The sequence below is a fragment of the Gobio gobio genome (genome assembly GCF_949357685.1).
Source record: "Gobio gobio genome assembly, chromosome: 2".
NCBI lineage: Eukaryota > Metazoa > Chordata > Actinopteri > Cypriniformes > Gobionidae > Gobio > Gobio gobio.
Window position 1 is genome coordinate 60,062,693 of NC_137098.1, and position 26,904 is coordinate 60,089,596.

Consider the following 26,904-nt stretch of genomic DNA (forward strand, 5'->3'; position numbering starts at 1 on the left):
TCAGAGTGTGTTAAAAATGTAAACTTTAGATTAACTTTTCCTGTTACAAGACCACTTTTTAAAGCGTTTACATGCCTATCAGCTTATTAAGCACGATCAGTATAAGTACTCATTGCTACATCAACAGCAGACATGGTCAGATCTATGGAAATAGATGTTGTTATATATATATATATATGGCTGGGCATCGATTAAAAAAAAAAAACTAATTAATCGCACCTTTTTCTGTAATTAATCGCGATTAATCGCAAGTTTTTAATATTTTACGTTTTTAATATTTTGATATTGTAATAATTTCAGTTAGTCTCCAAATTAATGTATAAACAATTTAAAGACAGCATATTTTAAATATGTGTTGTATTGTCATATTTTTATGAATGAAGGCCAGTATCACTGATACTAAAGTGTCTATGAAACATTAATGACGTTACATTACAGAATAACTGAAAGCTCCCAATTTCAACATTTATTAGGCTTTAAAAAAAACAACTTTTAATTTAAGTGAACTTAAAACAATCTTTACATAAACCCAAAATAATAAATGTTATATTTACCCATGGCCTTCCCTGTTATACATATACAGAAATGTAATAGTTATCTTTCTTAACTGCATAAATAATAAATGAAATATAGATGAATCATCATTAAAGCTAAAATGTTCTCTGTTCCCGTTGTTCTTTGATGAACATTAATGACGGACATCATCAGTGCTCCTGTCACTTTAAGAACAGCCGCGGATCTCACGCGCTGTCCCGCGCATCTCGAGATGATCATTTCCTCACAACTCTTTAAGTTCATGTAAGACCTTATTTAACTAATTTAAGACTCCTAATATGAGAATACTCAAAATCCTTATTGCTTGTTCAAGTCAAAAGAGAACTCGATATGAGCAGGAAACTGACGCGAGTCTATCTATGCGTCGAGTGTGTGTGTGTGTGTGTGTGTGTCCCTTGATTAGCTGACATGAGACGCATCCACACAGACAGGACACTGACACACACACACACACACACACACACACAGGACATTGGCATACAGCGCGTTCGCTTGTGTCTTGTCACGCTTGGAAGCATTTACATGAATAAGAGCGTGATGATCATGTAACGCTAAGCAAAAATGGATATAAAAACGGACGCTGCGTTATTTGCGTTAAATATTTTAATTGCGTTAAGCTGAAAAAATTAATCGCCCGCGTTAACGCGTTAATTTGCCCAGCCCTAATATATATATATATATATATATATATACACAAAAATTATGAGACATTGTTTTGAAACTCACTGTAAGGTAACTCTGGGGCGTCTCTTTTCTTTTGTCCTTTGCCAATACTTGGATATCTGTACCAGGAGAAGAAGCCATTTTTCTTATCAGAGTGTTTCTCCCGGAGGTCATCACTTGACCGGCCTGTTTTGGGCTTCTTATTTTCCTGTAACACAACATGAAACGTGTGACAGTGAATCAGGCTATAGGAAATGTCATTATACATAATGTCCATTAAATGCATTATAGCATGGAAATAAGCAGTGGGTAGCATGACCAAAATGTTATACCATGGAATATTTTATATTATATAAGCTAAATATATATATGCCAAAATGTATTTTTTTCCCCTGGAAATTAACTAAAATGGTTTTTAATATTTAATGATATTTTCATATTAAAAAGGTACACTATGTAACTTTTGGCCCTCTAGTGGTTAAAAAACAAAACCTGCCTGCATTATCACAGCAAATGGTAATGTTGCTTAGCAACTAAGGAAAATTGTTGTAAACAAAAAACATTTTCACATTACTCACAAACCTTCCTTGAGATATTGTTGCTTTAGTGAGATTGGTACCTTTTTAGGTGTGGAGAATGTGGAACGGTCAGAGGTATAGCTGTGCTTGGAGGGGGCGGGACTACACGGGATTGGGCAGGGGTCAGGGAGAGGTCGGCCCTCTACATTAGCCAGCATACACTCCTGATAGAGAGTGGACTTCAGGAACCGAGCATAACTGTCCATCTTCATCAGGTTGAAGATCTGCAGGGACGAGTCAAGGTTTATTGAAGGTTAAGTTTGATTGTCAAACAATGACAGCTGTGCAAATGTGGGAGTTTAATCATGTGTGCACATCGACCTGCAGCTGTGGCTGTTTGAACATGTTAGGCTGTGGAGCCGTCAGGACGTCGTCAGCGAGTTGAGCTTGACTATCGATGTTCACCGGCATAGTAGCTTTACTTGAGAGGAAACAATTGTAGATCTCTTTGGCCTTCTGGGACAGCTGAAAAACAATGAAAAATATGATTCAAATAAGATGAAAACCTATTGACCCGTATGCTCATAAGGGTTTGTGAGGATTTCAACAGAGGATGAAGGAGAAAGATGATTAAATATGTATCACCGTGGAGAACTGTGTATGTGTTGCAGATGATTACCTGCTTTTTGTCATGTTCTGGAACTTGGCTAAAGCATTCACAGGCCTGCCAGAATAAGATGTTTTCCTCACTAAACTCCTTCTTTAGAAATTCCTGCAGGAACATATAACAGCACATTTGGATCTAAACTACTATCCTGTGACATTAATACACTTCTACTTTATTATGTGGCGTCCACAAATTAATCAACACAAGCTATCAATCTGATATACACAAAGGCAAGCCTGTCAAAAACTCAAAAAAGGTATTTAGTTAACAATAAGCACATATCTAAGACAAACCGCAGTACTTACAGAAAAATAGCGGACACCCACAGGATCCTGGAGCAAGCGCTCAAAGCTGACGGCCCATGATGCAACACGGCGCTCTGAGAAGCGACAATGGTTGTTGACGCTAGGCAGACTACCATTACTTTCCAAACTGCTCACGCTGCCGCAGTCATGACGCTCGACACCACTGCGCTCTGGACCAGGCAAAAAGTAAATATCAGAGACGAGATGATTTAGGATGAGATTCTTGAACTGTTCTGGTCTGGATCACAAAAATAAAATCGCTCCTCTGTTCTGAGATGTCTTTAATACTGAGGCATGAGGAGAGGGAATGATTTTAAATGTTAAGATGCTCTACACATAGCATGAGGGTAACTATCAAGAATCATCAAAGTGCATAATTTCATTAGCGTTAAATGGAATTGAAAATAATGACCAAACAGGTTTCCTTCAGTCTGACATTGGTTAGTCAAACATCGTCTCACTCAAAATGCACACCATTGGATGAGCCAGTGTTGATGTGTTGGGCTGGTCAGGTTGCTCAAACTAATAGAGTAACGTTGCAAATGCCACAGAGTCAGTGTTTACACATTTTGGGGAAATCTTTGGCCCTGTTTACACCTGGTATTACGATGCGTCTTGGTCGATTGTATCACAATCAGTCCAGTCATGGCCCAATGGTTAGAGCATGGGCGTCGGAACCATTGTATGTGGGTGGGACAAGACCCACCCACTTTTTTACGATCAATGATATTGGACCCACTCACTTTTATCGTCTGTAACATTCAGCACATGTCTGTTTACCTACCCCTAATCGATAAACACTTATTATTAAACACGTTAGACGCTTTATTTCCACTTCTCTAATATTTTCTTCATTTTTATTGAAAATAAATGCCTTTCCGATCTGATATGTGATGGGAAAAGGGAGAAGATTGAGCTCGGCGAAAGGCGGACTCGAACCGCGGGTCGATTTGTGTCAAAACTAGATGCCATGCGTCTTACCCCTACACTACAGCCGCTCTCAATGATATGGCGATTTCCGTAATTTTGTCTTTCCGAACTATACATTTAGAAAGCAAACCGGTATATTTGTACTTAATGTAATTTGCATCTACTCCAGTAAAACATTTCTGAGGACCCACCCACATTTTTTTTGCTTCCGACGCCCATGGGTTAGAGAGTCGGACTTGTAACCCGAAAGTCTCAGGTCTGGCAGGAATTTTCCGTGTGGATAACCATCTCCTCCACCCTCAATATCACGACTGAGGTGAGACCCTTGAGCAAGGCACCGAACCCCCAACTGCTCCCCGGGCGCCACAGCAATATGGCTGCCCACTTCTCTGGATGTGTGTTCATGGTGTGTGTGTGCACTTGGATGGGTTAAATGCCGAGCACAAATTCCAAGTATGGTTCACCACAAGTCACTTCACTTTCACAAGTGGACGACGCTAAATACAGGAGTAAATGGGGTCTAAAATGTTAACTTTAAGCATGTCCACTTTCAATCACTTCCAGAGGTAGTCGAAAATGCATTAGACTTGATTACTTTCGTAGTGTAAACGCACATGTGGTCTAATGTGTCGAACAGCCACAAAAGATGCCTACTCTCAGCCCACTGACCTAATGCGTAAACATTATGGGAGTAGACGGGATTTAAACTTTGTTGGCTGGAGACCCAAGTTTGGTTTGAAGATGAAAAACATACCAAGCACAATGTTCTCGCACCATTCCTGATTTCTAACACACACTCACAGTGTTCGGTGTGGTCTTTGAGGCTATTAGAGCAGAAACAAAAGCTGAACGTCTTCTGTGCATTCATATGTGAATTTGCCATTAGATCAAAGTATCCGGGAAACCCCCACACATTTCCCACCCATAGACCCTCCCCTCGAAGAAATCAGGACAGAAGTGGTGGAAAGTGGACAAAAGAGACGGATTAAAACACCAGGTGTAAACAGGAGTGTGCGTCCCTCGTCTACTTGTGATCCAATCGACCAAAACATCTTAATACCAGGTGTAAACAGGGCCTTTTACACATTTTACCTTCAAATAATGGATTTTGTGATTGCTAAGCAAGTAAAGCACAAGCTAACAAATCACAAATATATACTGTAAGTCATGCTGTTTTGTTTTTTTGTCACAAACAGTTGCGGCCTCTATCATGTGTAATATTTGTTTTTCTTACTTTCCGTTAGACAAGTCCAGACAAACCTCAAAACTTTCTCTGTAAATACCGCTGTCATATCATAACCTCCTTCAGGCAAATCAGAGGAAACTTCCTCAATGGGCTGATGACATATTTACTGACAAGTTTCTCAAAGCACTTCGATCTAAACCAAAATCTTAAAGGGATAGTTCACACAAAAATGAAAATTAGTCCATAATTTACTCACCCTCAAGTCAGCCTAGGTGTATATGATATTCTTCTTTCAGACGAATAAAATCGGAGTTATATTACAAAAGTCCAGGCTAATCCAAGCATTAGAACTGGATTAATAGTTGCTCTGTTTTTGAAGTCCATAAAAAGTGCATCTGTCCGTCATATAACTGCTCCAAGCGGCTCTGGGGTGTTAATAAAGGCCTTCTGAAGCAAATTGATGCGTTTGTGTAAGAATAATATCCATATTTAAAACTTTATCAAGTCAACTTTCGACCGACGCCTTCCCTGTTCAATTTATGGAAAAACTGTTGAAAGTTCCCCTGCCGATCGAAAGACTAACGCGACCAGGTCCGCTCGTCATGACGTCACGTACGTATCTTGAGTTTCACTTTCAACATTCAACACTTTTCCACATAAGGCGGTCGGCCGAAAGTTGACTTGATAAAGTTTTAAATATGGATATTTTTCTTACACAAACTTACACAAACGTTGATTTGCTTCAGAAGGCCTTTATTAACACCCCAGAGCCGCGTGGAGCAGTTATATGACGGACAGATGCACTTTTTATGGACTTTAAAAACAGAGAAACTATTAATCCAGTTCTAATGCTTGGATTAGCCTGGACTTTTGTAATATAACTCAGATTTTATTCGTCTGAAAGAAGAATGTCATATACACCTAGGCTGACTTGAGGGTGAGTAAATTATGGGCTAATTTTCATTTTTGGGTGAACTTTCCCTTTAAAGTGTAACTTTCTGCTCAAGACATGCTGTAAGGGTGCATAAAGAGGAAAGATTTAATATTCTATACTGACAACAAAATATATAACTCACCTACGCAACGTAACTATATAATGGAAGTAAATAGATCATAAAATACACACAACTGTTCAAAAGTTTGGGGTCTGTACAATTCTTTTTACATTTTTGAAAGAAGTCTCTTATGCTCACCAAGGCTGCATTTATTTGATCAGAATACGTATAGTAAATACAGTACAATTGTGAAATATTATTACACATTAAAATATCTGTTTTCTATTGTAATATATTTTAAAATGCCAGTAATTTATTCCAGTGATGGCAAAGCTGAATTTTCAGCATCATTACTCCAGTCTTCAGTGTCACATGATCAGAAATCATTATAATATGATGATTTGCTGCTCAATAAATATTTCTTCTTATTGTCCAGATATATTGTCCTTGATAGTTTTTTCAGGATTCTTTGATGAATAGAAAGTTCCAAAGAACAGCATTTTTATTATGTACTACGCTTGTCTTTATGGTGATGAATCTAATGCATTCTTGCTGAATAAAAGTAGTATTCTCTATTAAAAAAAACGTCCTGACCCCAAACACCTGAACATAACACATATAGCTAAACTATATCATACAGTTGCTACAGATTCACCAATATATATTTCATTGGAAAAATTGAGGTTTGTTTATTCTCAGTGTAAAACGTAAGAGCACTTGCTTAAATTATGATCTTGTCCCATATTCTTGTATCTCTTCATTGACAAATCAACACTTTAAGACAGAGTACACAATAAAAAAATCAATGGATCACACATCAAACAACAGTGCTTTGAGTATAAAATATGTATTATAATAGCAATCTCCACTTAAAGCCAACTGTCAGCAGAATTCATTGAACAACTTCCTGAATTCATTGAGGATTGAAGGGTTTAAACAGAGTACTCACCTCCATCTGATGCAGCCGACTGAAAGAGAAGAAAAAGAGACATGAATGAGCAATTGCCATCCTGACATCGGTGGGGCAGAGGAGGAGAAAAAGAGGAGAGAGGTAAAGTTACTGAGCTGGAGAAAATGCCTGCAGACATCTCAGCAGCCTCTCTCATCTTAACTGAATGTGTGTGATGTGTGTTTGTTGAGAGGGGAGGGCTTTTACATATGGTCGGATGTAGTTGTGTGTAGTAACACGCAGCTGTTCACACCTCTGCTCTGGTCACCGCCCACACACACACACACACACACACGACCTGACCCAGGCCAGCCCAGACACTTGCAAAGACCACAACTTTAACAAAAAGCTTTAGTCAAGCTTTTCCGGTCATGAAAACGCTCCTGCTTCTCTGAGCGTGAAATGAAAACCGAATGAATGAGAGCAAGAATCCAAAACAATATCCAAGTCCCAGGTACATGGAAGCCGTCTTATATGATAAAACCAAAACTTCCCTGCCTATCCATTTACATTAGCATCACGGCTAACAGAGGTGTGCGTGTGAGTGTGCGTTTGTAGGCTGGGAGCAAAGCACATGGGCAAACACACACCATGTTTGTTCAGTGGGAGGAAGTGTGACGGAATGAGGGCAGTTATTGAGACAACAGACGGACCCACAAAGGAACAGAGACTTTTGTGAGGTGAATACAAATGAGATTTTACAAACGTGAAGGCGGGAGATAGAAGGTCTTTGTTGGCACATAATAAAACGATGGAATCAGATGCATGAGTCACAGAACCTCTGTTTACCGAGTGATATCATGCATGAACTTGCACTATTCTGTTTGGTGCCGTTTATCTAAACGGATTTGTTGTGTCGAGGGTTTTAATTTCAGCCATAGGCACTTTTCATTATGTGCACAGCTAAACTAATGCCAAACTTACACCCATCCAAAAAGTCTTTTCTTCTAGACACAGATGCACACAATGCATTAAAGGAACAGTAAAATGTGCAGTTAAAATGGATTACAAAACTTGAGTCATTTAAGCCATAAGGTTAAGGACTACTCTTCTAGGGTGATACAATTATACATATTAATAATTAGATGTATAAAATTTGATTTAAATAACAAGGATAGTAAGCAATTGTATTCAAGCTAGTGTATGAATAAATAAATAATAAAAGCCTGACTTGTATTGAATCCATTTTTAAAGACATTAAAAGGGCACTGAGGGTTTTTTTTATGATATTTGACATTTAGCCACATTAAATGTCACAAAATAATAGGAGCATTTATATCTGTCTGTAATGGAAGTGAGATAAAATAGCAGCTCATCAACACTCAGAAATGGCACATTCCAGTCCCAGTATGTCACTATTATCAAATCTGAGCTCATCATGACTAACGGAGAGCTATTTATCCGCTAATAAAAGACAAGGATTCTGAGAATGGAGAACGGCTAAAGGCGGATACGTATGATAACACTTTAATCATTGGGGTTCATGTGAAGGGCATCATTCTGCTATCTTACATTTTGACTGGTGATGCATGAAGAGCTGAGCATGGATACTTTTGTGATGATCTAAGACAAAAGAGGAGAATAAGGACATGAAGTGCTTCCAATCACTTTTTCAAAACATTTGCCAAAAATATGAAATAAAAATTTATTTCTTTCTTTGGTTCATATTTCTTCATTTTGCTCTGGATGGTTGTTAGGTACAGTTTACTGTCCCAAATACTCAAGTCAAGTCACCTTTTTTTATAAAGCGCTTTACAGATGGTTTCAAAACAGCTTTACAGTGATAAACAGGAAAATAATGATTTAAAGGGATAGATAAAGTTCACCCAAAAATTAAATTAGCCCATGATATACTCACCCTCAAGCCATCCTAGGTGTAGCCTATATGACATTATTCTTTCAGACGAATACAATCGAAATTATATTTAAATGTCCTACGCCATACACTACGCCAGTCTCTCGTGAACTTGTTGATTCAAGTCAATAATATTGCTTAAAGGAACACTCCACTTTTTTTGAAAATAGGCTCATTTTCCAACTCCCCTAGAGTTAAACAGTTGAGTTTTACCGTTTTCGAATCCATTCAGCCGATCTCCGGGTCTGGCGGTAGCACATTTAGCATAGCTTAGCATAGATAATTGAATCTGATTAAACCGTTAGCATCTCACTCAAAATATGACCATAGGGTTTCGATATTTTTCCTATTTAAAACATGGCTCTTCTGTAGTTATATCGTGTACTAAGACCGACGGAAAATGAAAAGTTGCCATTTTCTAGGCCAATATGGCTTAGAACTATAGCCCAGCAAGCTCCCTGTGCAAGCAGGTTGTCACATTGGTTATGTTGACGGAAGTTAGCCTATTTTCAATGATCAGTGCTAAGCTATGCTAAAAGTGCTACCGCCAGACCCGGAGATCGGCTGGTTCGAAAACGGTAAAACTCTAGGGGAGTTGGGAAATGAGCCTATTTTCAAAAAAAGTGGAGAGTTCCTTTATTATTAAAAGCTAGGGTAGGCAATTTCAGAGAGGCTAGCAATAGCAAGCTAGCTTTAAAAGCATTAGTTCCCACCCTCTTCAGAGTGTCTCCAAAGCCATGCCTCCTCCAAAACACATGAACGTGCACAGCCAGAGCTTATTAAATGAACTTGTCTCAATTCACATAACATTACAACAATAACGAACGTGAACAACTTAAATTTCGCCGCTGATAGTGTTGCCACAGAAACGCATTAATCTGAGTCTGAGGACGTAAACAGCTCAGCGTAGAACGTCTCGAGTTGCCATCTCTTAATTACGGTAGTTAGGACATGCCGTGAACGCAGCATAAGCTCATTGTTTTGCTCTCATCGCTCTGATTATATTCTACAAGACATTCCAAATGAAATCCCCATTCCCCAGATGGCTTGTTTCCCTTATTCAATGTTTTTTTGCCCACTTTGTTATCTGTCAGCCATCACCAGAAATCATGTTTAGAAAAGTAATAACACAGCTCTCCTCGACAAACTGCATGATTAGGGCTATCATTCATCTCTATAGCATAAACAGTGCAGAGACACCAAAGTTTAATGCCTATAGTTTGAGGTGTATTAGTTGCTTTCCTTAGAGAGCAGAACAACTAACAATATACAAACAATGTCGCATTCTATAAACATAAACATATGAAAACACTGCTCAAGCCTCGTCTGCAATGTAGGTCTTTTCTTCCATCACATCCCGGTCCAAGAATGCTCTTAACACAGTGTACAGACGCAAGAGGGATGGCCTTCAAAAACCACAAGCCCTCCAGGCCACTTCAAAGCGTAAATGTGTCTTAAAATGGTGAGTTGCACAGGCCGGCTAATGCTCCACTCTGAACAACTCAAACTAGAGTTCACTAATAAGATTCATGAGTCCTTCACTGTAACAATCTCAATCCAAGACCCACAGATAAAGACGTTCTCTAACAAAGTCCTACCAAAACCCACTGATGTAAACCTCACTCCTTATAAGACCAGAAGCAGACCCTACTAATTGTAGTGAGGGATGAAGTTAGTAATGGGAAACAGAGGGAGGAAAGACAGAGAAGGGAAGAAAATAAGAAGCTATGAAACGCTGGAGCTTGATTACCATTCGTTTTGTGCCACCACCCTGGTGTATATGGTCAGAAACACTATGGCAACAATTCATCTCAGACCACAGACTGTGGGGCCACCAATGACACGCGTCTTAGGCAGAGGTGCTCTATATATATCACACTGTCCCATGAGCAAACGTGTGATTAGACGGGGGTTTCGCAGCGGCAGGATCTGGTAGGCGTACAGCGTGGCAGGGTTCAGGGGTGCCTTACAGACATCTGGTTGTTGTGATCTGCTTCGTGACGGAGTGACATTTCTGTCAGCCAATCAGATGCCTCGGAACTTATGAGAAGTAAAACCAGAGAACTGTATTTATGGATTCAAAGAGGAAATGATGAGGTAACTTCTGTGTTAAAAGGAAAACATGTTTGAGCCTGTTGACTAGAATGGCACAGGGAAATTTCGCTGCATGTCATCGAAACCACAATTAGGCTAATTTTTCATCTGTTGGAATTTTATTTGTTGTGGGGGTTTTTTAACAATAGTTGGGCCCCAAAAGTGACCACTATGCACACATCCGTGTAGTGTATGAATTTTATAAGGTTATTTTGTCGTTCAACATCGTCTGATGCCTCTCCCACTCTGCTACAAAATTAAAGTTGCAACAGTTGAGAGTGCATGTCCAACATTCCCCACTTCTTTTATTTCTGCTAATTTACTGCATCATCCGGGTATTTACACTTTTTCTTTTTTGGAATTTTCAGTGTGAACACTACTCACACTATATATACTTAAAAACACGAGAGAATAGTGCATAAGTACACAAATTGGGACGCACATAATATTAACCACAATCTGTCTGTTTATCAAAATTAAGCACATTTTCACATAATATTAACCACAATCTGTGTCTGTGTATCAAAATTAAGCATATTTTCACAAAATATTAACCGCAATCTGTGTCCGTGTACCAAAATTAAGCATATTTTCACATAATATTAACCGCAATCTGTGTCAGTGTATCAAAATTAAGCATATTTTCACAAAATATTAACCGCAATCTGTGTCCGTGTACCAAAATTAAGCATATTTTCACATAATATTAACCACAATCTGTGTCTGTGTATAAAAATTAAGCATATTTTCACATAATATTAACCTCAATCTGTGTCTGTGTATAAAAATTAAGCATATTTTCACAAAATATTAACCACAATCTGTGTCTGTGTATCAAAATTAAGCATATTTTCACATAATATTAACCACAATCTGTGTCCGTGTATCAAAATTAAGCAAATTTTCACATAAAATTAAACGCAATCTGGGTCTGTGTATCAAAATTAAGCATATTTTTCACATAATATTAACCACAATCTGTGTCTGTGTATCAAAATTAAGCAAATTTTCACATAATATTAACCGCAATCTGTGTCTGTGTATAAAAATTAAGCATATTTTTCACATAATATTAACCGCAATCTGTGTCTGTGTATCAAAATTAAGCAAATTTTCACATAATATTAACCGCAATCTGTGTCTGTGTACAAAAATTAAGCATATTTTTCACATAATATTAACCGCAATCTGTGTCTGTGTATCAAAATTAAGCAAATTTTCACATAATATTAACCGCAATCTGTGTCTGTGTATAAAAATTAAGCATATTTTTCACATAATATTAACCGCAATCTGTGTCTGTGTATCAAAATTAAGCAAATTTTCACATAATATTAACCGCAATCTGTGTCTGTGTATAAAAATTAAGCATATTTTTCACATAATATTAACCACAATCTCTGTCTGTGTATCAAAATTAAGCATATTTTTCACATAATATTAACCACAATCTGTGTCTGTGTATCAAAATTAAGCAAATTTTCACATAATATTAACCGCAATCTGTGTCTGTGTATAAAAATTAAGCATATTTTTCACATAATATTAACCGCAATCTGTGTCTGTGTATCAAAATTAAGCAAATTTTCACATAATATTAACCGCAATCTGTGTCTGTGTATCAAAATTAAGCATATTTTCACAAAATATTAACCACAATCTGTGTCCGTGTATCAAAATTAAGCATATTTTTCACATAATATTTACCGCAATCTGTGTCTGTGTATCAAAATTAAGCATATTTTCACAAAATATTAACCGCAATCTGTCTGTGTATCAAAATTAAGCATATTTTCACAAAATATTAACCGCAATCTGTGTCCGTGTACCAAAATTAAGCATATTTTCACATAATATTAACCGCAATCGGTTTCTGTGTATCAAAATTAAGCATATTTTTCACATAATATTAACCACAATCTGTGTCCGTGTATCAAAATTAAGCATATTTTCACATAATATTAACCGCAATCTGTGTCTGTGTATCAAAATTAAGCATATTTTCACATAATATTAACCGCAATCGGTTTCTGTGTATCAAAATTAAGCATATTTTTCACATAATATTAACCACAATCTGTGTCCGTGTATCAAAATTAAGCATATTTTCACATAATATTAACCGCAATCTGTGTCTGTGTATCAAAATTAAGCATATTTTCACATAATATTAACCGCAATCGGTTTCTGTGTATCAAAATTAAGCATATTTTTCACATAATATTAACCACAATCTGTGTCCGTGTATCAAAATTAAGCATATTTTCACATAATATTAACCGCAATCTGTCTGTGTATAAAATTAAGCATATTTTCACAAAATATTAACCACAATCTGTCTGTGTATCAAAATTAAGCATATTTTCACATAATATTAACCGCAATCTGTGTCCGTGTACCAAAATTAAGCATATTTTCACATAATATTAACCGCAATCTGTGTCCGTGTATCAAAATTAAGCATATTTTCACATAATATTAACCGCAATCTGTGTCCATGTATCAAAATTAAGCATATTTTCACATAATATTAACCGCAATCTGTGTCTGTGTATAAAATTAAGCATATTTTCACATAATATTAACCACAATCTGTGTCCGTGTATCAAAATTAAGCATATTTTCACATAATATTAACATAATATTAACCACAATCTGTCTGTGTATCAAAATTAAGCATATTTTCACATAATATTAACCACAATCTGTCTGTGTTTCAAAATTAAGCATATTTTCACATAATATTAACCGCAATCTGTGTCCGTGTATCAAAATTAAGCATATTTTCACATAATATTAACCGCAATCTGTGTCCGTGTATCAAAATTAAGCATATTTTCACATAATATTAACCACAATCTGTGTCCGTGTATCAAAATTAAGCATATTTTCACATAATATTAACATAATATTAACCACAATCTGTCTGTGTATCAAAATTAAGCATATTTTCACATAATATTAACCACAATCTGTGTCTCAAAATTAAGCATATTTTCACATAATATTAACCACAATCTGTGTCTGTGTATCAAAATTAAGCAAATTTTCACATAATATTAAACGCAATCTGTGTCTCAAAATTAAGCATATTTTCACATAATATTAACCACAATCTGTGTCTCAAAATTAAGCATATTTTCACATAATATTAACCACAATCTGTGTCCGTGTATCAAAGTTAAGCAAATTTTCACATAATATTAACCGCAATCTGTGTATCAAAATTAAGCATATTTTTCACATAATATTAACCACAATCTGTGTCCGTGTATCAAAATTAAGCATATTTTCACATAATATTAACCACAATCTGTGTCCGTGTATCAAAATCAAGCAAATTTTCACATAATATTAAACGCAATCTGTGTCCGTGTATCAAAATTAAGCATATTTTCACAAAATATTAACCGCAATCTGTGTCCGTGTACCAAAATGAATCATATTTTTCACATAATATTAACCGCAATCTGTGTCTGTGTATCAAAATTAAGCATATTTTCACATAATATTAACAGCAAACTCTGTCTGTGTATGAAAATTAAGCATATTTTCACAAAATATTAACCGCAATCTGTGTCCGTGTATCAAAATTAAGCATATTTTCACATAATATTAACCGCAATCTGTGTCTGTGTATCAAAATTAATCATATTTTTCACATAATATTAACCACAATCTGTGTCCGTGTATCAAAATTAAGCATATTTTCACAAAATATTAACCGCAATCTGTCTGTGTATCAAAATTAAGCATATTTTCACAAAATATTAACCGTAATCTGTGTCCGTGTACAAAAATTAAGCATATTTTCACATAATATTAACCACAATCTGTGTCCGTGTATCAAAATTAAGCATATTTTCACATAATATTAACCGTAATCTGTGTCCGTGTACAAAAATTAAGCATATTTTCACATAATATTAACCACAATCTGTGTCCATGTATCAAAATTAAGCATATTTTCATATGAGTGGTTTCTGATGCTAAGATATTGTAGGTGGCACATGTGTGTCTGTGTGGTCACAAGGGTGTTTTTGTAGTTTTATGTGTACACTAAAAAAATGTGGTTGTATATAATTGACCCTAGATACTTGAGTCTATGATAATTTTTTTAGGTTTTATCAACCATCTAGTATAAACAGTTAGCCTGACGTCATCATACTCAATTCTAGTCAGAATCTGAGTCTGATTCTGCTCCATTGGGCTGTGATTATGGGGCGTGTTTCAACCGAACCAGTAAAGACCTCAATTGGATAGACCTACAACCAATCAGAGCAATGGAGCGACGCATTGTTGTCAACAGAACTCAACTGCACGCACACTGGAAGAAGTAGAAGGAGAAGAAGAAGAGTGTAAACGATCTTTGCCGGTGTTGTAAAAATAATTTAAGGATACACGGAGTACTTACCAACACAATCATCATTTTTGAGAGAAATAGTAAAGGTGATGCATATACGAACAAGCTCTCCATTTAGTAAACAAATTCAACCCAATCGCTCTTTAGTGATGTGATGATTACGTTACTGTTGATCATCTGTCCATCATCGTATAAAGCCCACCCTGACAATTTGATTGGTCCGAACAGCTCTGGTTTGAGCATAGTTGCTCCACAACGGATCAAGTCCAGACCGAACTTCTCGAACTCAAATGTTGTGGGTGGGGCTAAATTTGGCTGGCATCCAGGCTAATAAACAGTACAACTGCTTAGAAAAGTAATAGTATAACTTATGTTCATAGCACAAACAACATTGGGCCCCATTGACTTTCACTGTATAGACCAAAAAAGGTGAGTAGATGACAGAATTTTCATTTTCAGGTGAACTATCCCGATAAGCATCAGCCATAGTTATGCCTTATGATGTCAAAAAGACATGCATGCCTTTGCATTTTCAGGCCACACATACTAGTGTTCCTTAGTCTTCTTTACAATCACAAATTACTTTCTTCTGATGTCTTTCCAAACCTGCCATTTTCCCTTCTTCTAGTGAATCTTCACACCTCCATTGATGTTATTGTAAGCAGCCTTAGCCGCAACTACATGTGTGGCAAAAGCTGCCGAGACTTGCTTCGTTTATATTTCCACCTTCTGCACTACATCAGGTGACGACTTGCCCTTTTAACCTCCAAGAAATAAAACTGTATTCTCTCAGTATGAGAGTCCCCCCCCCCTTTCAGTCGAAACCGTTTACACTACCTCTATGCTGTCAAGTAAGGTCTTTCTTCTCATTCAGGATGTTCTGCGAATTCAAACAAACATATTCTAGCTTCTTCTGTTGACATTTGTTGATAAAGAAAGACAAAACCCATAGCCAGAGCACACTATCTCTAGGCTACAGCTAAAAACACCATTACAAAAGACAAGCAGTTGGTCTAAACAAAATATCTTGGCTTGTCATAGCATGTTTAAACTGAAGTTACGGTGATACTTACGGACAAAGACAAATCACAAAGAGCCACAAGCACAAGCGAGAATACACATTAAAAAATAAAATATTCTATAAATGTAATTCAATTGAAAATGTTTAATTAAAAATATAATTATAATATAATTGATCGAACTACTCTACTTCAATACAGCTTTAAAATACATAATTCTATTACATATATTTTCAAATATGTGCCTTTTTTACCAAACACATGCCTACTAATATTTTGTTTAAACAAAATCTGGACTTTTTACATGGGTTATTACCAAGAAAAATTATTAATCCAGTTCCGATGCAATTGGATTAAATAAACGTCTATTTTACAAATGTAAAATAATTGAACGCAATGAAATCAAGTTGTGACCAAACCTGTGTTGTAACTCATTTTAATGAACTAGATTGAAACTAAAGTAAAGGGAGGACAGACGTCCAGACACACAACTGTGGAAACATCAGAGCGTGAAACGACTGTGTCTCAAGTCCAGCTGAGCCAGAGACTCCCTGCCGCAGCTGCTCAGTGTGGGAGTGCAGGAATGAAATAAAACAGCTAATGAGTAAAGCAGCTGGACTAACCTAGCCCGATCATTTGGCTTTGAAAAAAAGAAAGAGAAGTAAAAGATCTAAACCTGTGAAAAAGGCTGTAGCGCAAACTCACCGCTTTTGGGGGACGCTTTTTCCTGAAAGAAAGTCTCCTGATGAGACTCATAGTCAGGAGGCTTCTTCTCTTTGTCTGTGATTTTGGGTTCATTACTGCAACTGCATGTGTGGGTGATTGTGTGTGTACTGTATGTGTGAATACCTGAAGATCTCCACCCAGGATCAGAGAGCGGCACAAAAAGTCTTGTTGGTACACGTTCAGTCGGCCCCCAACATATGACAATACGCTACAGACTAACTGAATTCTTCTACTCCAGTCATCATAGCTAATCTCTGGCACACACATTATATCAACGGATACTTCCTCTAACTCAAACCGATCAGCTCTGTGATTAACCTATTCCCTGCCAATTTTACATCGCTTTTTTGTGTGTTTTTTGTTTAGTAAGATAATTCATTTGCATCCTACACTCTAAAAAATGCTGGGTTAAAAACAACCCAAGTTGGGTTGAAAATGGACTAACCCAGTAATTGGGTTGTTTTAACCCAGCGATTGGGTTGCTTTAAGCAAACATTTAACCCAACTGCTGGGTTAGTCCATTTCCAACCCAACTTGGGTTGTTTTTAACCCAGCATTTTTTAGTGTTTAGACAAAGAATAGAATGTCCCTTAAATTAAGTAAATATTTCGTCATGTTAATTAATTTCAGTCAGTTTGTTTTTAAGTTGTTCATTTTTGGTTAATGAAATTAACATTAAGTGACAACAATTATCAAAATAAGAAAAAAGTGATATATATAACATAAGTATTGTTAAATTACGAGTTACTGAAAGGATTAAAGTGAATTGTATACTCATAATGCTACTTTTTTCACTCAAACATAATGAAAATATGATAAAAAATTACTAAGATATTAACAATACAAGTTTTAGAAGAAAAATATAAAAACTAATCAAATGCACCATGTGTTTGTGAGATACATCACAGGTTTTCGCACCGGAGAAACACTTTCATAGTTCCTATACTGTAACTACACGGTGTGTTTTTGGTGTGTTCGCACCGTAAGAACTGGAAACGATTTTAGCTATAGGAATGCCTTTTAGGGGGGACTAAATTATCTCTTACTTCAGAGTAGGGTCTATCCCAGCCCATTAGGAACTACCAGTGATGTAAGTCTACTTCGATTGGCCAAAAACATGCTATTTGAAACACAGAGTCTGAGTCCAGACCTTAAATTCATTGAAAGTCTTTGGGATGTGCTGGAGGAGACTTTACACAGTGCTTGACTCTAGCATTGTCAATACAAAATCTTGACAAAACATCGATGCACCTGTTGATGGAAAAAACTATGAATCTCGACAGTCATCCTGGCCATGATGTGTCTTCCTACATGGTTGTTTAAGAAATCATTTAGGCTTAGAAGAACTGTTGCCAAACATATAACATGCTAGAAACATAATAATCACTGCAATAATGATTAAATCACTGACTCTTAAGCATTTGCCTATTCAAATCCAAACAGCGACTTTTTTTTTGCCGCGCAGGGTACTTACTCCACGAACATGAAAAACAGCGATAGATGGACAGACAGCGAAGTCCAGGCAGTTTTCAACCTTTACACCGTGTCCTAACTACACGCGACGCGATAAGATTCCAGCGACAAGCAACTTGTCTGTCCACACCAGACGCGATGCGACTACGAGATGAGACAAATCAATCAAAAACCACAGCCAATCAGAACAGCGTGTGGGCGGACGAGTGATTAATCTTGACAAGTACATAATCAAATTCACAAATATTACACCATTTAAACATTACTAAAAGTACATACTGAGTTACTAAAACAATCTTTGTCATAGAATATTCTTGTTCACAGTTTGAACGTTTAATTTCACCGTCTGAGGTGAATTATCCATTGTTGTTTTTAGTACAACTACATTACAAAGCTGGGAGCCTTAAATGATATTCAAAGTTACATTACACGCTTTTAACATTAAATAGAGCACATAAACACTACCTGAGATTATCATTGCCATGTTTTGTGTTGTTGTTCCAGCCACGACAGAAATAGAAACCGTTTCTAAAATAGAATCATCACGTGACGGCTGGTTAGGACAAAAACTCTAATTAACATGGAAAAGATATATTTTATTGCGTGTTGCGTCGTGTGTAGTTAAGACACAGTGTTACGCCACGGAGTTGTTGACATTGTTGAATGCCGCGCTTAAATGACGTCGCTGTCGGCGAGTTTACGTCACTTCAGAGTTCCTAATGGCGATGAGTATCCAACCAGGAAAATGGCCCTAGGGGAAAATTTTGTTCTCTGGGGACCCAAGACCTTTGGGGACCCTTTCTCGACCGAGCATATTGCGTATTATCTTCGTTATCGTTGATTAAATCTTGGTTAATAAACATTTTCATCAGCAGTCCTCTTGACGAAATGCAGCATATTCAGTTTGTATTTCATATGTGATTATTTGAAGAAGTCTCTCTGGATAAATTTAGACATTTTTATTTCTCTTTGCACTGGGCATGATGGGTGGGCCTTTCCCAGACTGAAGCTACCAGGGAAGGGTGATTATATTATGCTATTTTTCTTTTTCATTTTGGTTTCAAACCAACTCACAACTGTATTTGGGGATTCTGTGGTAGGAAAAAATAGAGTTTGCCAGCCCTATATAGGCTGGGCTGGTGTGTAAGTTTCTGAGTGAGAATACACTGTGAGCTTGTGTATGTGGGTTGGGTGTGTATGTAAGAGAGAGAGAGATAAAGAGGGCTGTAGATTTATAATATTAGTTTCCGCTTATTCTCAGTCAATGGCTCCAGATTAAGGAAGTATCCGTTCTGTTGGGTGAGCATGCTTGATCTGACTTTATAAACTGCCCCAAAAACACACTCCTACTTCAGCTGATTTCTTTTTTTTCTATTCTATTTTTTTTTATTATATTCTGAATTCTAGACTAATTCTAGAATGAAAAACAAATCTCTTCCTCTTATCTCTGGCAGACAACAAACTGCCTGAAAATAACATCAGAGACCTCAGAGGAGACTTCCTTTGAGCCCGACGGAGGAAGGGAAAGCCTGATAAGACAGTTTGCTCAAAATGTGTCTACTTCAAGTGTTCATTATACTAGCTGCCAGCATTCATCGATTTATAAGTCCAGAATTTTTTAAATAAAGAAAAAAAAAAAACACTATGGTTTGCCATTCACCTAATCAGAAGCAGTAACATCTCAATGAAACTTGGTTGATTACGGTCCAGAACGAAAAACAAAACCAGGCGCAAAATGGAAACCACAAAATATTGTTTACCAAGGCCATGTATTCTCTTCCCGACCATAAAACAAACCACTGCAATATTTTAACCGCTGACTTTGAATGCATTGCCTGTGGAAGGCCGTCCCTGTAATCATCAGGACAAAATGCAAAAATCGCACTGACCTGGATCTTATGAGGAACAATGACTGGATCGTCTCCAGGTGTAAATGATACCGCATTCACATAAGAGGTCATAACCGGAGGACAGTGTCGGAATGTTTGGCCTCTGGACAGGACATCCAACAAAACAAAATACTACAATACAGTACAATATCTAACCTGAGATCTGTTCTTACAGCATCCTTCTACTTTCTATTGATGCTTTTGTGTGTCGTCTACTGTGGGCTGAGTGAATGGTGTTAAAGTTTCAAAACCAGTTTTTATTGAAACTGCTTTTGTGAATTAGTGAAAGTGAATCCTGTGTTATATTCTGCTTTTGACACATAAGCTCTCATTGTACTATAAATACATCCTGTACGTTTCAAAACTCAAAACTTCCTCATTAGTCCAAAAACAGCTTTTATTGAACCCAAGCTCGCTTCAGATTTTGTCACATTATTACGTCATCTACATCGTTGCCTCTTTAGCCCCGCCCACCGATTCGTGCATGTCATGTAGTGGTAAATAAAAGACAGATGCAAACAGGATTACTCCAGCAAACAAAACCATAGAGATGCCTCTGAAGATTACAAGACATTATGCATTGCCAAATTATGGAAAGTTGCCATCTTTGTGATCCTAACATTAAGAAAGTGTGATGAACTTTATTTTTAACCAAGTTCCAGTCAGATCGAGTATTAAGGCAATGTTCATTTGTTTGCTTCGTTTTACTGCGGATTCATTTTTAAACAAGACACAGTTTGACGCAGGCTTTTTAGACAGACTGAAAATAAAAGATGATGCAATGCCAGCAACACTGAATCCGACAGTAATGTCACAACACACACGTGTGAGTAACAGTGTTTTTACCATGTGTCACTATGGCTTTGTCTGATACAGATCGTTTGGTATGTACTGAGAATTTACACTGTAACGCCAAAGTGAAAAGTTGTGATTTGCTGCTCTTTCATTTCCTTTGGCATTTATGGGGTTAATGCTTTGGATTATCAGATACGGAAGAAAGCGCATAGAGAACATGTCATTTGCTGTAATCATGAATAAAAGCTTCAATGAGCGGCATCTTCCGTTTCGTCATCAGTAAGACATTACAACACGTTTCATTTTATTTAAAACATGACACTGCATATTATTTGCCACAACCAAGACTTATGTAATAAGCATAAATGTTTCACATTGTTGGCAAATGTTTCAACTATGAAACGAGATGTTTTTCAACATCGAAAAATGTCAAAATCGAATGTGTAATAGGGAGTGTTGAAAATCATTTTAATATGCAAAACTGTTGGGTATCATAGCAGTGGGCATTTCATTCAAAGTCTTGAATGCGGCACGCTTATCAAAACGGAGAGTTGGAAAGAGAGGGTCAAAAACAGGATAGAAAATAGCTTTAATACTTTTAAATGAGAATTTTTTAAAATGTAATAATCTTTACAACATTATAAGTTGACCTCAGAGAACAAATGCAGTTCATGACCCCTTTAATATCTTAATAAAGTTTAGATCAATACGAGAATAATATTAGTCATAGCCAACAGATCTGGAAATTATTACAATTTTCTGGACATCTTTTGATTTTTGCCAGAACTATTGCAAAGCAGTGTGAACGTTTAAACAAGTACCCAAAAGAGACATATCTGCAAACATTTACACAGTGCCACATTTGCATCTGCGATTTGTACAGGATAAACATCTCTCCACTCCTTTGTGTAAGGGTGAGCCCTGGAGGAAAAGCATCCATCATCATCTAAGCTTAACCCATGACCCCACCCAAATACACTTTCAAACGTTCTTTCTTTCCTCCCTCTCTTCGTACCGAACCAGCGGTCTTTCAAACTGAAACCTAACACTCATAATTATATGCGGGTAGATCTCTTTCCTGACAAATATAGTTCCCTGTGACCAAGTGTATACCCACCAACTGCTTTCAACGCAATCGTGGAGTATTGGAAGGAGACAACCTGAGGCAGGCTTGGGAATAAAGGAAAGAGTTCATGGAACATATGGAGGTTCTTCTCTTTTTTTTTCAAACATTTTTGCTGCACAATTAGTTCTTGAATTACATTATAGTTTTTTTTGCATTAGTCTATTGGTCTCTTGGTTCTTTAAAGCAGTGTTTCCCAACCTTTTTTCAGTCATGGCACCCTTTGAAAATCTCCTCCATTTTGTGGCACCCCCTCGCATACGTTACGCTAGGGGTGTAACGGTACAGATTGCTCACGGTACGGTTTGTATCACGGTTTTAGGTTCACGGTTTCGGTACGGTTCAGTATTTGCTATATTCAGGGAAAAAAGGACTACTGTCAAATAAAAATCAAGAAAATAATAAGAACAAATAATTTAAATACAAGCAGCAGCACAAATAAATACTATTGAGCAAAGATAGGCCTACTAATAAAATAAACTATGCTTTCAGGTTTTTCAGGTACGTCTAACATTAGTTTTCAGGTACAGAAATGTATCAAATGTAAAATAACATTGCATATTTGACTGTATAAATTAAAGATTAATCCTGATCAATTTACAAAAGCTATTCAATCAAGAGCAGTGAGTGATGTCCTTGTCTTTTGTTATTTGACATTAAAGCTGCACTATGTAACTTTTCCGTCCACTAGAGGTCGCCTCTTCAAAACAAAGGCGTAGTTTGATGACGCCACGTTTGAGTGCAGAATCTTGGGAAATGTGGTCTTTACCTCACAGCCTGTGGAAAAGAGTCAGGATAGTCAGGATCGGGCAGAAATCATGTTCATGGATGCGATTATTAACGTTACTGTAGTCTGAAGCAGAAGCAGGACCGAGTGTTGTGGAGCTGAGCAAGGCCGCAGGAGCGATTGAAGAGCGGGACTGTTATTATGGCATAGTCGCCGGCGGGACTTTTATTATGACACAGTCGCCGACGCCACTTCCTCTTTTCCAGTCATGAGTATGAGGTAACGCAACTCTGTTTATCGTATTAGATATATCTGAGTGTGTTGAAAAGGAAGTTATGACGTTCGCTCTGTGGCTGCTATGACACTTGTTCACACTGCAGTGAGAGTAAAGCGTTTCTGCAGAATAAAACCGGAAACCGAGGGTATGGCACAATCGATAGGCGACTCCCTCAAATGCATAGCTCACACGTCCCGGTTCCTTGGTTAAAATAGCAATTTCTCACGATTTACAAATAGTTGGAAACATTTGGGATATTCTAAGTACTCAACTGAACAAAATATATAACACTGGCCTAGTGGTTTTTGGATATTTTACTGCAAAAATCTTACATAGTTCACCTTTAAACAGACAGCAGTAAAGGATACTGCCCCTTTAAGACTTAATGCACGGATATGCGTCGTCTTTCTCGACTGTATAAAGTTTACTTAAGGCATATACAGACTATGTCTGCTAGAATACTCATCAAGATGGACATGTGGACATACTTTTTGTGTGAGTTTGTCCGTTCAAGAGCAAGAAAGAGAACTCAATATTTGCGCGCTGTGAGACGTGTGCGCGCTTTCGGATGAGTGCACAGAGAAAACATTTTCTCACAGCGCGCGCGACTTCTCATTCGCGTCTTCTGGCACTACACCCGGGTGATGACGGCGAAAATGACTGGTCATATTCGAACATACGGCAGCACTCGCATGCATTGAACAAAGTTTACAAAGAGAGAATTATTTGAAAATTTAAAAAAAAATAATAATAAAATAAATTTATATATATATATATATATATATATATATATATATATATATATATATATATATATATATATATATATATATATATATATATATATATATATATATTTGAAGGACTTTTACACGGCACCCCTGCTCTCGTCAGGCTTTAAAGCACTACAAGTGCAAGACTCTAATCAATACCTGTGTTCCAAAACCTAGTGAGCTGCCTACCTAGACAGCATTTTAAGGGGTTCCATATTTAGTCATGCTGGATTCTAAGATCAATTATACTTCACTCAAGTTAAAATATTAAACAAAATTAATGTGTTTTCTTTGTTTGTTTGTTTTTTGCTGTCTTACAGGGGAGCTATGTATGAAGGCAGCTCTCTAGTTTTGAAAGGACGGAATAACTGAAAACTGAATCATTTGTATCTATCATCCTCATGTCATGTTCTTGCCAAAGTAACCATCACAAATGTAGAAAGCTGCCAAGCACATAAATTATGGCGGGCCATAGAGACAGAGTGCATTTAGGCCATGCCCACACCGGGGGGAAAACAATCCAACTCTCTCCATTGACTTTGTATTGCGTGAGGCTGCCTCCTTGTCATTTCTGACTTGTAACAAAAAAACAGAACAATGTCTAAAAGCTGCTATGTGACAGGGTGCACAGCAAACAAGCTAAAAAACACAGAACTAAGTTTTTATAAGCTGTCGACCCCAAAAAAACAAGCGTTTAAGGAGACAAAGTGGATACAGGCATCAAGACGTGAAGCTTCAGCTGGAAGAATGGGTGCATTTTGGGATCCTGACACTCAGTATGCCTATGTGTGCCATTAACATTTTATCACTGTTAAGTCAAATATCCAAATGTCAGTTTTATATGTTATATTTCCTGAGGCTGGTTACGTTCCCCTCTGGGTGTAGTTCTCAGTGTAATATAACATGTCGTGCTCTGTCTCAATTGCCTGGATCCACTTTTGTATCCTTAAACGCTTGTTTTTTGGGTCAACAGCTTATAAAAACTTCTGGGTTTTTGGTTCAGGGTATTGTTTAGCTGGTTTGCTGTACACCCAGCCACATATCAGCTTTTAGACATTGTTCTGTTTTTTGTTATAAGTCAGAAATGACAGAGGCAGCCTGTCGCTCTGTCTCTACGGTCCATGTGAGCAGTGGCAGCTATAAGGTTGCTGAAGTATAAAGTGCTGATTTGAAAAGGTTAATAATGAAAGGTAATACGCAGCAGTAAATGACTGTTAAATGGCTCAAACAGGAAAAACAGAGCTGAGCTGAAGAGAGAAAATTAGCCCCCTGGCTGCGTCCAAAACGCCAACAAATAAAAACAAACAAAAAAAGAGTGTGGGTGTTTAACCCACATCAAACAAAACCAGACCATTAACCAGAACCAGAGGACAATTGCTTTCATCTGTATAAGTCAATGTCTTGAAACAATTAGTCACTAATGAGCAACAATGGTGTATGTCCATTTGAACCAGACACTCCTCAAAAGCTTTCATGCGCTGATTTATTGTGTTACACCCTGCCTACACTGGACACAATGCAACCTCGGACATTCAGTGTAGACTGTCTGTAGACTGTGTGAAGGAGAAGCAACAGGTGGACACGGTGAATGCAGATGCGGTGAGCAGGGTTTTGGCCTTAAAATTAATTTCACGCAGATTAATTTCACATTTTGGTCGATGTATGTGCTTAAACACACTTATTATTCATCGTACAGTCTATCCGAGCAGTGGTTCTCAACCAGGGGGCCTCATCAAACTTCCAAAATGTCCGCAGGATGACTTTAATGAGTAAATTAATTATTATTAATATATAAACACAATCCAACTGCTTTTTATTTCTTCCCCTTCCACACAGGAGGGAAATGACAATAACACCACTTGACTTGATCTAAATTAAAATGCTAACCACCCCCATATATAGGCTATTATTCAAATTGTAATATTAATTAAAATAAATTTGAATATTTGAATACTGTGTTATTTGAATACTGTAAGGATTAGTTCACTTTAAAATGAAAATTAGCCCATGATTTACTCACCCTCAAGCCATCCTAGGTGTATATGACATTCTTCTTTCTGATGAACACAATCAGAGTTATATTAAATATCCTGAGTTAAATATATAGAGTTAAATATCCTGACGCTTCCACGCTTTATAATGGCAGTGAACTGTGCTTTCGAATTTTTGAAGCTCAAAAAAAGTGCATCCATCCAGTAATCCACACGGCTCCGGTAGGTTAATAATGGCCTTCTGTAGTGAATCGATTGGGTTTTGTAAGAAAAATATGTGAGTAAAAGTGATATATATATTTGTGTCCATACCAACAAACGATAATGTTCTGCTTATTATAAGCTGCAGTTACATAATCTATCGCTTTAAATGCTCGAGCTCTTTCTGATTGGCTGTTAGTGTTGTAGTCAAGACCACCTAATCCGAGACCAAATTGAGACCAAGACCAATGTGTGTTGAGACCATAGACCGTAAAAAAATATGGACAACGCGACTTCGTTGGCTTCCGCTGAAGTAGCTGAAGCCTCCAGAGGTCCGAATATGGCGCTGACATCTTGGGACCGGAGTCTGCGCAGTAGAGCAGGAAGTATAGCCGTGATATCAAAAGCCCGCCCACACTCTCGCAGATTAAGAACAATTCATTATGTTGGTGTGAAATAAACAGTTATGGAAATGTAGAAATTAAAGCTAAAGCTCCAATCTCCTCCCGAAAATCCCGAAAAAAGTCTGTTGGTGCCTCAGTGACAACTTCACTCAGAGAAGCCGTCAATCTCAGCTGTCAATCATGACGTCACATCCCCCGTTATTGCATCAAATAACGAACTAAAACTAAACTTATTTATATGATAAAAACTGCCTACACTGACAGAAACCAACTTTTGGAAAAAATTATTTGAAGTGTAATTTGATTGTTTAGTTTGTCTCGCGTCCATTAGAATATACGGAGGGGCGGGGCTTATGAGCTATACTGGGACCGACAACCTGAGGGCGATCGAGGCGTGGAGGCTTCAGTTTCTGAGAGGAGTGCTAC

At 37.3% G+C, this 26,904-nt stretch overlaps 1 protein-coding gene across 1 annotated transcript in view; it reads right to left on the bottom strand.

Moving 5' to 3' along the window:
• Positions 1 to 26,904, bottom strand: part of rgs12a (regulator of G protein signaling 12a) — a 62,261-nt gene that overhangs the window by 12,783 nt on the left and 22,574 nt on the right. Inside the window, exons 4-9 of the mRNA XM_079841904.1 lie at positions 6,769 to 6,787; positions 2,709 to 2,878; positions 2,416 to 2,508; positions 2,118 to 2,261; positions 1,838 to 2,020; positions 1,282 to 1,426 (exon numbers count right to left, since the gene is read on the bottom strand). Of these exons, the coding sequence (XP_079698030.1) occupies positions 1,282 to 1,426; positions 1,838 to 2,020; positions 2,118 to 2,261; positions 2,416 to 2,508; positions 2,709 to 2,878; positions 6,769 to 6,787 (754 nt within the window). The remainder of the gene's footprint in view (positions 1 to 1,281; positions 1,427 to 1,837; positions 2,021 to 2,117; positions 2,262 to 2,415; positions 2,509 to 2,708; positions 2,879 to 6,768; positions 6,788 to 26,904) is intronic.